At 37.7% G+C, this 13,718-nt stretch overlaps 2 protein-coding genes across 3 annotated transcripts; one reads left to right on the top strand and one right to left on the bottom strand.

The window, feature by feature from the left end:
• Positions 1 to 388: 388 nt before the first annotated feature.
• On the top strand, positions 389 to 3,970 carry LOC126382019 (zinc finger protein 622). The gene is made up of 6 exons (XM_050031703.1): positions 389 to 981; positions 1,139 to 1,339; positions 1,568 to 1,722; positions 2,034 to 2,174; positions 2,404 to 2,532; positions 3,248 to 3,970. The coding sequence occupies exons 1-6, from the start codon at positions 541 to 543 to the stop codon at positions 3,357 to 3,359; spliced, it is 1,179 nt and encodes a 392-aa protein (XP_049887660.1). The 5' UTR covers positions 389 to 540; the 3' UTR covers positions 3,360 to 3,970.
• A 1,177-nt stretch (positions 3,971 to 5,147) lies between these two features.
• On the bottom strand, positions 5,148 to 13,273 carry LOC126382020 (arginase-2, mitochondrial). Of its 2 annotated transcripts, XM_050031705.1 has the most exons (7): positions 13,210 to 13,273; positions 12,375 to 12,533; positions 10,873 to 11,061; positions 10,106 to 10,292; positions 9,419 to 9,529; positions 7,080 to 7,207; positions 5,148 to 5,814 (listed from the first exon to the last, which is right to left on the bottom strand). In XM_050031705.1, the coding sequence occupies exons 2-7, from the start codon at positions 12,517 to 12,519 to the stop codon at positions 5,579 to 5,581; spliced, it is 996 nt and encodes a 331-aa protein (XP_049887662.1). In that variant the 5' UTR covers positions 12,520 to 12,533; positions 13,210 to 13,273; the 3' UTR covers positions 5,148 to 5,578. The 2 variants fall into 2 exon arrangements, with proteins under 2 accessions (XP_049887662.1, XP_049887661.1); XM_050031704.1 differs by lacking the exon at positions 13,210 to 13,273 and having other exon boundaries at positions 12,375 to 12,583.
• Between the last annotated feature and the right edge of the window lie 445 nt (positions 13,274 to 13,718).

Raw genomic sequence — 13,718 nt, 5'->3', positions numbered from 1 at the left:
ACGTGAAGTGAATACAGACTAATAAGAGATTGTAAGAGATACTATGGAAGTCAAATGGAAGTAAATAAATCAAAGATTAATGCATGTAGGGATTTATCGGTTGTAAATCCCGTTAAATCCGGTACTCGAATAATACTGATGAGCATCCGTAGAAACCATTGAGTGATTAATTTAGACAATATAAAGGATTAATTTGTCAAAAATAATCCTTTGATACAGATAATATTGGACCAAGGGACCTACGACTATAGATGGATAATTTACCTAAAATACCGGGTCGATTGATCAATCTACGCTGTGGAGTGTATGGTGTTGTCGACAATAAAAACAAAAATAATCAATAAACATTAATTAACTAAATGGTCACCCCCACAGGTCACCCCATCATTTTGTTTGACGTTTCATGATAATGTGATAAATCGTGACTGCAACACGTTTTTTATATATTTCATAATAATTTTAAACTCCACCGCGTTGTGTTTATTTTTACACTAGCAAATAAATTTATATTTCAGAGTAGAAATATAATAATAGCTGACCATGAAGCCGAATCAAGTGTTTGCCTGCTGTACTTGTGAGGTGATATTCCGAACACAGGAATTACATCGTGATCATTACAGACAAGATTGGCACAGGTACAACCTGAAAAGAAAAGTGGCCAACCTCTATTCCGTCACAGAGGCCGAATATAACGCACGGGTTATGCAAAACCGCCAGCCCGAAGAAGGTGGAGAGCCTCTGTACTGCAAAGTTTGCACAAAGTACTTCGGTACCCAGAACGCACTGGACAATCACTTGAATAGTAAGAAACATAAGGCTGCAGAAAGGAATGCAATAGATGAGGATTCTGGGGCAACAGTTGAGAAGGAACCAACTACTGAACACCCAAGTTCTGAACACCCCAGTTCCACATATGATTTTGACATGCTTGATGCTGACTCTTGTGATGAGGAAATAGAAACAGATTCTGAAATTGAGGAGGTGAGTCATCCTATGGAACAAACTATTGTATAATTATTTTTTTATCATTATGTTATGTTATTATTAGTATTTATTGTTGTTATGTTATTATTAGTAGTTTCTCATGTTAAGTGCTATACATACCTATAATATAATTTGTTACAATGTAAATTTTCAGCTGGATTCTGATGAATGGGAGATGTGCAGAGTCAAAGGTAGTGACTCATTAATAAAGACGAGTGACTGCCTGTTTTGCGGCCATCATAGCAAGAATGTGGTCAGGAATCTGAAGCACATGTCCATAGCACACTCCTTTTTCATACCTGATGCACAATACTGCATAGATGTGAAAGGCCTATTGGAGTATTTGGGAGAAAAGGTAACATTGTAATTAAACAATATTGCGAAACATATATATTGGGTGTGCCAAGTAATCAATAATCAAAAACCACTGCATTTGTCCCAAGTTGAATATAATATGATCAATCATATAGTGACAAGTTATCAACCTATAGCCCAAATTAATAGTTTTGCTCTAAATAGATTATGCTTGGAAAAAATTGAAAATAGGTAAGTCGTAAATAAAATAATTAATTTATTTCTTCAGATCTCTCGAGGTTATATGTGTCTGTGGTGCAATGAATCTGGCAAAACCTTCTACTCTATGGATGCTGCCCGCAAGCACATGATATCAAAGGGACACTGTAAAATGTTGCATGAGGGCTTAGCGCTGGCAGAATACGCAGATTATTATGACTACAGGTAAATAAGTACAGTACATATCAAAAAAGTTGGTTATAACTTGTAAATTGCATTTTGTATATCTATTTTCTAATTGGAATATTATGAATTATGTTTTTATCTTTTAGTATTGTGCTATCGCAGCAAGAATATGGCCACAAATCAGAAGTATACATCATTTATTTATTTTAATTTAGGATCATTCGTCAGTCACACAGTCCTTACAACTCACACAACGAGTTTACTTACTACAGCTTCGCATTTGTTATGAGTGTGGAGAAGTGCTGCAAGATTATTATAAATGGAATAATTTTGTATAATGTTCTTTTCAGTTCGTCATATCCAGAGTATGCAGTGACTGCTGAAGATGAAGATTCTGATGAAGAAGTGTACGGCCCCACTGTGTTGGAAGGCGATGACTACCAGCTGGTACTGCCCTCAGGAGCTGCCATTGGACATCGTTCATTAATGAAGTAATTATGAGTTTATTTTTTAGTTATGAACTTTAGAGAGTCAACTCGTCAAACAAACAGAGGTGCACCCAATTTTGTATTGTAAGAAATATGTGTCACTGTATATAGATTGTAAATCGTACCAAATATGTAAGCAAATTTTCCCTTTCCTTTTAATTTTCTTGTTCTTTTAGATACAAGAAGTCTATAAAAAAAGTATTTATAATTAAAGTGCTTCATTATATTCCAGATATTACAAGCAAAATGTGAATCCGGACAAACAATTTGTGCTTAAGAAGCCAGACCGTAAACTGAATAGACTTCTAGGCATGTACCGTGGTCTGGGTTGGCATCCAAAGGACCAAGCATTATCAGCTAAGTAAGTACAAAACATATAATGGTTTACAGTATACTGCAGGGTTAAAAAGGCTACATTGAAGCAATTCATCTAAAAAAGCAATATTGCAATGTCAAGCACATAGAAATGTAAGTGTGCAATGTCAAATAGCAATACTGTTTTCTGTTTCTAGATGAATTGCTTCAATGTGGCTTTTTTAACACCCTGTTTAGTAGAAAACAAGGACTTTTAATAAACACAGTACATTATATTACTGTAGAAAAGTGTAAGTGTGTATTAATAATGATGCGAATATGGAATACAGATATTCGCATCATTATTAATACTGGTAATATTGCTCACCACCTGTTATCCTATTTACCCACGAACAATACAGAATTTTGTGAGGCCTTTAGCTCATTATTGCAAATTTTATCATAATTGGGTAGTTCATAGGTCTTGAAATTCTGATTACTAAATAAAGATAGATCTAAAGGTGACAAAAACGTTTTCTTTTTCTATTCAACTTTTTTATGAATTTTAAATAAAAAAAAATGTAATAATAAGTGCGACTATTTGTCACGTTTTTCTTTGACGTCACAGGTTGCTTTTTCATACAAATTACATAGTAATTTCGTGTTTTGATGTTTAGTAAAAAGTAACTGATTTGACTAGTCGGAAACTGGTAGATTTGCTCACTACTCGGTTTTGTTAGTCTGATTTCCATTTAAATTAATCGAAAATATTATTTTTTCAGGAACGCCCGCGATATCCAGTTCATGAAGCGTATTCACGCTAAATGGCAGATGAAGCTTTCGTTGAAGGCTAACAAATTCCAAAAGCATTACAGGCCTCAAGTCAACTTCTAAAGCGTAGGATTTTTAAATTCGCCGTCTTTAAAATTTGTTACTGGTGTAGTATATTACGGCCTTAGACAATATAAACAGCATATAATTTCAAAACCCTTAAAATTGGGATTATATTTCTTTTTCATTCATAAGTTGAATCACTGTTTGACTGGACTTTAATCTAGAACGGATTTTGAAATTAATTGGCATAAATATATTAACGCCAATGTAAAGTCTGTTATTTGGAATATCTCCATGGTTTACAGTCTCTAGGAATCTATTTTATAAGCAGTTCTTCAATAGAAAATGTAATATAATTATTTTTTATGTAATGATTTTACAAATAAATTTTTGGAACCACTTTTGGAAATGCATTAAGTGGAATTTATTGTTTCCTTCAATTTTTGAAGTATGTAAGACTTTTTTAAATTGTGTGTTAACCTAGAATTGATGTTAAATGTCTATTATACAGTATATAACCAGTAATGTCTGTGAGGGTAAAACATAAATACACGTAAATTCAGTAAATCGGTTAGAAAGTCCACAATATTGAATGTCTATGATTACGGTAGTAAATTGATACGTACTATTCATTCTGAAATTATAAATAATAAAAGAATACTTATACAGGCTATATGACTTTTATTCATCATTCTTTACAGCTTCCGTTGGAAGTTCGGTGGAGACTTCACTAGGGTCGGGAGGAGATTTGTACATGGTGTATATTTTTTTCCCAGTAATATTTTCCGGTTTGCTACGCGTCCATGGAATTTTCACTGGTTTTCTGTCAATCTTCATACTTATCTTGAAAACTGGGAACACGCTTAATTTCCCATTGAAGTATTTGGATATTGCTTTAGAGAAATCTTCGTTAATAATGGATTTTGACTCAATATCATGTATCCTATTGAGATATTTGTCAAATACGGATCTAAACTCCCCGTTAACTTCATCTTCAGCAGCTTGTGTTAATGATAAAGCAATAAGTATCTGAAAACAAGACCGTTGTTAGATTACCTACCTAGTTACGTATTAACGTGGGCGCAGACTTCAGGAGTTGTAGGTATATCGCATATTTAATCTTTCTGACTACCCTCATACTACTGAAGTAGAGTCATGCAATTTGAAACCGTTCGAGATAGCCCATTTTATGGATCATACGCCACCAAAGTGGCTGCAGGTCTTCTGGTTGCTTGTGGCTCTACCTTCCCCATTATAAGTATATGGGTTTGCGTAGATTTGTATGTACGTATATAGGTAGGTATGTACACACTTCGGTGTCTAACAGTATTTATAACACGACAAACAGAACGATTACAATTGAAATAATCTTACCAAAATCGCAATCATTTTGTTTCCATACAAATCTACAACTAAGATTTGTATAATGGAACATCATAAATGCCTTGTGCATTCAATCAACTTCCGTTACGGCAATTTTCAGTTGTAATTTTGTGTAGGTTCATGACAGGTCACCTTGCGTACGTGAAGTGTTAGAATTTTTATGATCTGTATCTGCACGCTCCTAAGCAATGCCGATAGCAGGTTAATGGTTACTGTGGTTATGATTCTGTTATTTAGTTGAACCAGTTTTATTACTGCAGTAATGTGAGTACAGGAACGGATGCAGCTTTTATGTCAGGGGATGGTCACCATAGTTAGATAATGAGAATTAGATAAAATTGCAGTGGCCACTGTCCCAACTTGTCTTCAAGGAAGAGCAATAGGGTATTTGACTAGGTCAAAGATAAATTATAAAGATCAATTTAGAAATAGATGCCAATCTAAGATGATCAAAAATCAACTTCGTTTTACCTTTCGACTTATTATAGAATTTTATTTATGAATTAAGTGACAATGAGTACGATGTTTGACAGCTTTTATTGATGACGTCACAGGACGTTTCGTAAAAAGTATCTCATTTGACTAAGTTGTCAAGTAGCCTATTTGAAAAAGAAAAGCCGCTAGTGTCCTTACTACATATTAGAATTTTTAAATTGAGTACATTCCCGGGAAGGCCACATCACTGAATTACCAAGGCTAGTTATCTACTTATAAACAATATATTTATGGTTGCTATTTGGATATTTTTATACAAAAGGAACCTTTCCTTCATACCATTTTTTACCTTTCCCGACATTTGGACATAATCTAAGCTATTTATGTTATACAATACAATAACTGAAGTACTCGTCAGGAGTAGGTAGATATTTTGAATGTTGCCTGTGTTTAGTCGATACCTAATTTACATTTATTTTGCCAGGGAGATCCAAGACTCCTCTAGGAGCGGTGCCTCGTCTTGAGAACCCTAGAGCTGCTTTAAGGATGCAGAGACCAGCTTCGATGGTACGCCGTCGGTCTGCGTCGCTGCCCAAAGCTGGGTTGATCTCCACCAGGTCTATGGCACGGAGGCGCCCGGTGCTATGGATGGTTTCCATCAGGCAGATTCCTTCACGGAGAGTCAGTCCACCTCGCACTGTTAAAATTTTGAGTTAAATTACTATTATTCAAAGACTATGCTGGACCGGAAGCTAATAAATCATATAAAACGCTTCCAGCGGCTTGGACGGGCTTGTATTTCCATGTCGTAAAAGCCGACAGGCCGACAGTTGGATTGTGTCCTTTTTGACAAGTTGGACGATTATACAGGGTGTTAGTGTCATAACAACCAAAACTTTGAGGGATGATTCAGACCATGATTCTGAGTTGAAATTAATTTAAAAAACATACATTTTGCGACTGAAAATTCCACTTGATATTAACTCAGAATCATCAATAGCAATCTTCCCCGTCAGTATTCGTTATGATGTTACTAACACCCTGCATATGGGCGACGCGATGTCCTCATCACTTATCACCATACGGGTCAATACACAGATTATAGAAACAAGGGAGATGTGCCCTCAGCACTAAATTACACGAATCCGCATGCGAATGCACCAGGCGTCATTTTACGGGGGGGCGCCAAAATCTGCTAAGACAGGACCACCCTGGCTAGCAACCCCGGATCTACAGGGGAGTAACTGGATTGGGCACACCTGCCCTGTGAATTAGACCTCTTAGCGGCCACATAAGCCTCATACATTTAAAGGGTGCCTGTAAACGAAATTTTTAAAAGATTTAATTAGGTATATTTCGGTGGCCGTAAACTAATCGAAAAAAAAACTGTATTTTGAGGGGCGCCACTGTGAATACTGTGATGTCTTGCGCCTAAATATTTTGCAAGGGCCGCCACTGTCCGCATGTCACTCACGTCACGTCGGTATGGGAAGCGGTCGCACCAAGAAATTTCTGGCTGAACCGCTACATCGATTTATCCGCCGTTCATTGCGTTATAACACAAGCACTAGTTGTAGTTGCGCTACACCAAAGATGTGCTTGGTTTTATAATACGATTGTTACCCCGTATAATATGATCGTTTTGTGCATATTTCGGTATCACCGGCTATGCTCCCACGGCATTTCTCTATAATAAGAACTCAGTGGATCAACATAACCATCTTAGGACTATATCAAAAGTAGCCACAAAGTATCTTTTGATTAGCTACTAGTGGGTCTATCCAATGTCCACCCCATTAGGGATTATGGGTGTGAGATTATTCGTTACTCTATGTCTAAACTATGTTCAAGGGGGGTGAGGTAAACCTCGCTCAACCGCTGGTGAGAGGCGGAGAGTTGCCTTTCTATACGTAGTATTATTCCTTATTCTATGGTATGGGAAAGAATAGTATAAATATGTACCTGGAGTGCCGGTGCTCGGGGCTTCTAAAGCGTCCAGGGAGTCAATGTCGAAACTAACGTGGATCGGTCGCTTGCTCTCAGGGTCTAATGTCCGTAGAACATGCTTTATAGACTGCTGTATTCCGTGCCTGAAAAATACACTCTTTACAACATTTTGTGATTTACCCATTGCGTTCTAATAATGGCGTTGAACGGACATAAATGGACATAAATAATGTAAAGTCATAGATATTGTAAAGTTTGTGTGTGTTCAGAGAAGATCTTCTTCTATCGTACAACCCTGATATCTGGGGTATTATTGAGCCGCCAAAAGCCCCTAACATGGCTCTTGTAACGACTACGTACTTACATTAGTAAGTAGTACCCGTAACCAACGGCTTAACGTGCCTTCCGAAACACGGATCATCTTATTTCCGGGATCCGAACCCAGGACCTCTGGATCGTGAGCACATCGCTCAATCACAGGACCTCGGCCGTTCATAGTGATAACTACATAATTTTAAAGACCTGATTTACCTAGCCGTAGACTAGATACAACAAATACTTTAGGACCCCGATACCCCGCCGGCGTGATCGACGATTTCCCTCATTCAGCGAGTATCGTTATCGAAGTCTTAGGTCTTTTAAAATACAATCCTCTCAGATGACGCCCTTAGCCGAGGTTCGCGCCCAACTGGCCACCGTCAGGCCTGTTATCTTTAATTTTGTAACGGGTGAGAGCCCTCAGCGCTTCTCATTTATCCTGCCGAATAGTTAATGCTATTTGCGGCAAATCTACATCATCCCGTTTTTCACATAGTCCGCTTACCTAACCTGAAGATTTGACAGGTCCGGTTTTTTACAGAAGCGACTGCCTGTCGACCTTCCAACCTTCGAACGGAAAACCAGCCCAATACAGGTTAGGTTACATACCTCCAAAAATACATTTTTCGGCCATGTGGGTTGCGGCAAATCTACAATAAGTAAAAAAACTACCTAATTACGTAGGTAGTTAGGTAGATAGATACCTACATCTTTCAGTTAGACAAAAACACATAAAATGTGTAGTAGGTAACTGTGTAAGTAAGTATTCCGTTTTTATGCATGGTGTGTAAGACTATAACTATGTTTGTAGGCAATAAAATTGATTTATTCATAGAATGTTTTCCCATTAGCCGTATGCTAGCCGGAATGACTATAGAGCTGGAAGGGAATTGCATATGCAATGTAATTGCGTCGACGTCATACCGTTAGCGAACGTAGAAGCATAATGCTTATATGGACGCATTTTAGAAGGAATTTCAGCGTTCTAATTTTCATTCTATTATAAATACTGTTAAATAAATTCTCAGCCTCTATTAGTATACTAGTCGAAACGCAAGATTCCTATTAATTTCGGCAATCTTCTTTTATTAATTTTTATTATTTTTGACGTGACTTATTGTAGATTTGCCGCAGATGGCATTAACTACTTGGCCGGACAAATGGGGAGCGCTGAGGGCTCTCACCCGGTACAAAATTTAAGACAACAGGCCTGAAGGTGCCCAGTTGGGCGCGAACCTCGGCTCAGGGCGTCTGAGAGGAAGAATATTTGAAATAATTAATCGACCCTAGTGGTTGATAGCGATAAGCGCTGAATGAGGGAAATCGTCGACAACGCCGGCGGAGTAGGTATCGGGGTTCTGAAGTGTTTGGTGTAATTTAAAGTTTATGACAAATAACATGAAAAGTTCCAAACTGAAAAGTTTTGACTCGGATTTAGAAGGCCTTACAAATATTTCAATGTGTGTCCGACAGACCTACTTATAACCGTTTTCAAATTCTCATTTTACTAATCTAACTTAAATTAGTGTCGTCGGAACGCAAGTTTCCTATTCATTTCAGCAATACGTGTTAATTTTCAACGGTTTTTTGACAATAACACGGAAACTACTTAACCGATTTTGATAAAAACTTGAACTATTCCTTAAGCTGAATGCCTACTAACACTGAGAAGAGCTTCGTTCATACAATAGACAACAACGCATTTATTCAATAATAATTACTATTAGACCATTACTATTATTACCATATTATTATTATTAGACCATTATTTTGAAACTCCTAGGCCGATTTTGACGAAACACTATTTCCTAAATTTGACGATACTTAATTCATTAAAAAATAAATTGAGAAATGCGTGGACAAACATACATACATGCAAACGAACACCTATAAAATTTGGCACACGTGTTTACAGCAAGCTCACATCGCATAGACTAACATAAGTATACGAATATCGTGAAAATCCAACAATTTTAAATAAATACGTGTCAAATTGATAACCTTCTCTTTTGAAGTCGGTTAAAAATCAAACTTACTGGTCTATGTCCTCCATTGCGAAAGCTGGGATCTCGTACTTCTCTATTAAAAGTCTCTCGTAGTTATCCACGGAACGAAGACCTATGTATCCGAGGCTCTTGATAGAAAATCTGGTAAATAAATTATTAAAATGTTATCTAAACCAAACAATTATAAATAGGGACAATTGTAATGTTTATTTTAACTGTAAATGGGGCTAATAGCAGCCTCTGCTGGACTGAGAGTAAAGACAGAGAGAAATCATAAAATGCGTTTCGCCGCTTGCCATCCGGAGCAGTAAAAGTCGACAAAGGACTAAAGATGAACGCGCACCTAACGTGCCGCAGGAGCCGCTCGTGCCAAAGTCATCGCAGACGTCGCAAATGCGGGCTTACGTCGTTGATGACGTCGTTAACTGACGTCTCTGAAATTTTTAGCGAAACTGATTTGCACCTTTTGTCACTAAGACAGAAATTATTTTACTAAACAATTGGAGATACGTCATTTTGCAAAGTCATCCACGACGTGTTATCAATGTCGGCGGCCGTGGCCGGGCGGCTCCTGCTGCCAGTACAAAATGTAACGGTCCTCTGCAACATGATGAAACTGTCACTGTATAACCACTAGTTATAACCACCTTGGTATGAATATCATGAGTGATCTTGATGTTATGTGAGATGTTATGTTTAAGTATGCTCAGAACTTACTTGGGAACCTGCCAGTCCATCGTGGGGAGGTAAGGCCAGTAATCAGCCAATTCCTTGACGAGTAGAGCTACTGGCATACCATGCACCGACCCAGAGGAAGATGTTTTGTTCGTGTTGATATCAGAATGAGCGTCCACCCAAATCAGGATCATATCTTCGTTTACCTTATAATGGCCGTCTACAGTTCCTGGTAATTGTAATTACAATTATGATAATTAAATTATATCTATATTAAGTATATTTTCGAGTATTGAGATCCTCTGAGCAGAGACAATGAAATTCCATTTGCTTCGACCCTGACACACTTTTCTTGCTTCCTTCACATTCTACAATCATTTCATACACGCCCGCCGGTTCAGAGGTAGATCTTACTAAACCTGAATTCCATAAATTTCATAGAGAAAAATTACAAGCTAAAAATATTTCTGATGAATTTTGTAGGTAGGTATCAGATTTAGGTGCTGGGTTAGTGGGAGAGTTTCTTGCGCGAAAATGACTAAAAATTACTTCTGACTGAAACTAGACTCTTTGGCATATTGTAACTTATTCGTTAGTAACGTAGTTACACTTTGGATCGTCAGTATTTGTATAAATATATTTCTTATCAAATGTCTCATCCACTTAAAACTACAGAAGCTTCTTAATGTGTACAGCCGAGGAAAAGTAGCTGCAAGAAAAACACAGGACCTAGACGTTCTAAAAAATGTTGTAAGTACTTAAAACAATTTCAGTAATTCAGCTGCCTAATATTGGTTACAAATACTTACCAACTCCAATAGAATGATCCCCACCGATAGTGATAGCCACTCGGTTGTCACTGATGATTCGTGATACTGTTTTTGACAATGTCATGTTACAAGCTGACACCTGGGGTAGACAAGCCATGTTGTCCACGTTTGCTTTCTCCTCGCATGGAGCGACTTCCACATCTCCATAGTCTACCACGTCGAGGCCCTCTGTGAGATAAAAGTGTATTGAGTATCTCATGAGGTGATACATACTTATGATCTCACCTAATTCTCCTTACGATTATGACACGCCACTTTCGATTATTTCACTATCTTATCAAAATCTTTATACATATACTTATGCTCGCTGAATTACCTACTCTATTAGTATTTACTACTCAACTAGTACTCTTGACCTGACCTTTTTTAAACAGGAGGTGACATTCACTTTACGACTTCACATCAAAAGTGGCTGCAAATTATCTTTTGATAACTTGTGGCTCTGCCCTAAGTATTAGGGATTTTTGGTGTAGATAGGTAAGTTTATGTACAGTCATGAGCAATATCATGTACCCACTTTAGAACCCTGTCTCACTATCATATTTGACATTTACTGAGACTTACGGTTTCATTTGTCAAAAAAGTTAATATGACATGGTTTCAAAGTGTATACATATTAGTGCTCGACAGTGCTCGTGACCGTACAGGGTTGCTAGATGGTACAGAGGTTTGTATACCTAGGTACAAGATAACTATATTTGAAAGGCTCGGAACCAATGTGGTTGATAAATCCGTGGTCTTCATCAGCAAAGGAGGAAACGAGAATTTTTAATTAGGTAGTGTTATTCAAATATATATAAAAAAAAAAAAAACACTTCCACCAACCCGCAGTGGAGCAGCGTGGCGGAGTATGCTTCATATCCCCTCCGGTTTATGAAGGGGAGGCCTGTGCCCTGCAGTGGGACGTATATAGGCTGTTTATGATGATGATGATTCAAATATATACGAATCATTTGGCATTACACCATTAAAATGTAACGTGACGCAACGTATTTTTCAGTAGGTGATTTTTCACTTTTCTCGTTATCGGTGTTTTTAACGTTCTGCTATAGACGTATATTATTCAAAAGGCTTAAAAAATCCCCAAAAATACTGAACACCTACATTTCACTTAATTTTATGCAATAACCTACTTATAGAGCAATATGACACTGAAACCGTCGCCGTAGCGCTTCTGTGTTTGTTTTGGTTTGCCGCCGGCGGCGGCGGCTTTCGGCGCTTCAGTAAGCTGTCCCCAAGAAGCCTGGCAATGACCAACGAGTGAAGGTTTTTGCATGGATAGTATTTCATCTTAAGCCAATTTGGAGGCATTCAGGCGCTTTAAAATTTCGGTTGGCTCTTAGTCCAAACATCTTCACCAACCAGCAGTGGAATTGCGTGATGGGAGTACGCACCATTCACCTCCGTTTGATTGAGGCGAAGCCTGTGCCCAGCAGTGGGACGTGTTTATGTTATGTTTTATTTTTTATATTGAAAATTACCGATTTCTTTAAGTTGGTCGATGAGGCCGGCGCTCCTCATGGCTGCGGGGGCTACACTCACTCCATACTTCTTCTGGCCCTTCTCAAAAGGCACACCCACTACGCCCACGCGTTGCAGCGGCGCCCAACGTTGGCTTCGACTCATATTTCTCACCAGCACTTTAACACAATTCATTTCTTGAAACAACAATCACACACAAATACATCGAACAGACTGATGTAGAATCTATATTTGGTCTTATCTCCTTCAAGGGCAAAGGTCACAGCCGTCGGGAATTTTTAAATTGCATCATTATTTAATGATAGTAAATTTCGCGATTTAGATAAGTTAATAATTTTTTTTCGAAAGTGATCGGCTTAATGTACACAATGCAAGAGGATAACAAAATTATACTTTCAGTGTAAGTAAGTAAAGCAAATGGAAATCTATAGTCTCTGCTTACCCCGGTGGGAAATAGGCGTGAGTTTATGTATGTATGTAAATAAGTAATCATAGAAATTACACTTCTACAGTTTTATTATAGTAGGTATGTAAATAGATATACTTAGACAAAGAGCCAGCGGCCGCCACACCGTTATTTTAAAAGCTAAAAATTTATCTGCGCATAGACACCAACACAGATAGCAATGATCAAAATCTATGAAGTTTGGATCATCGTGGCTTAGGTACATATCTATCTGACGCTGGCTTTTAGGCTAATAGAAGTATGTATTTTAGAAGTCACAATCACCACACAAAACTGCAAATAAACTCAACTTACCACTTTCTGTTTGGAATTCATTCTATAGCTGCTGAGAGTAAGCTTAAAGAAACGGCTGAAATAATCAAAATTACCTGTATTTATAGCTGGAATAGACTAAGCAACTTTCCTCACGTGACGCGATTCGTGCGATAAAGAAACGATTGACGACTCGAATTGTACTAAGAAGAAACTACTTGTAGGTCCTATAATAATACCTATTAACATTGCGGACGTTCCCCTCTCCCCGCGCCCCGCGTTGCGTCGAATGTATCAGGTAGAGCAAATCTGTAAGCGATACTGCTCGATCGTACGAATTTATTACTTACTCGATTATTTATTGCATTCTATGTAGTACAATGGGGTGTTACATACGGTCACGAGCATTAATATGTATACACTTTAGTACCATTTCACATTAACTTTTTTGACAAATTGAACTGTAAGTTTCACTAAATGTCAAATATGTTAGTGCGACAGAGTCCTAAAGTGGGTACATTATATTGCTCATGACTGTACACAGGCACTGGTGGGCACAGCAACGTTGAAGTGAAGAGAGGAAGTGTGTATTAAAATTAAAACTTATCATTTAATCATCATTTTA

Source organism: Pectinophora gossypiella, chromosome 3 (genome assembly GCF_024362695.1).
Source record: "Pectinophora gossypiella chromosome 3, ilPecGoss1.1, whole genome shotgun sequence".
Lineage (NCBI taxonomy): Eukaryota > Metazoa > Arthropoda > Insecta > Lepidoptera > Gelechiidae > Pectinophora > Pectinophora gossypiella.
This window is presented reverse-complemented; position numbering and strand designations above follow the sequence as displayed.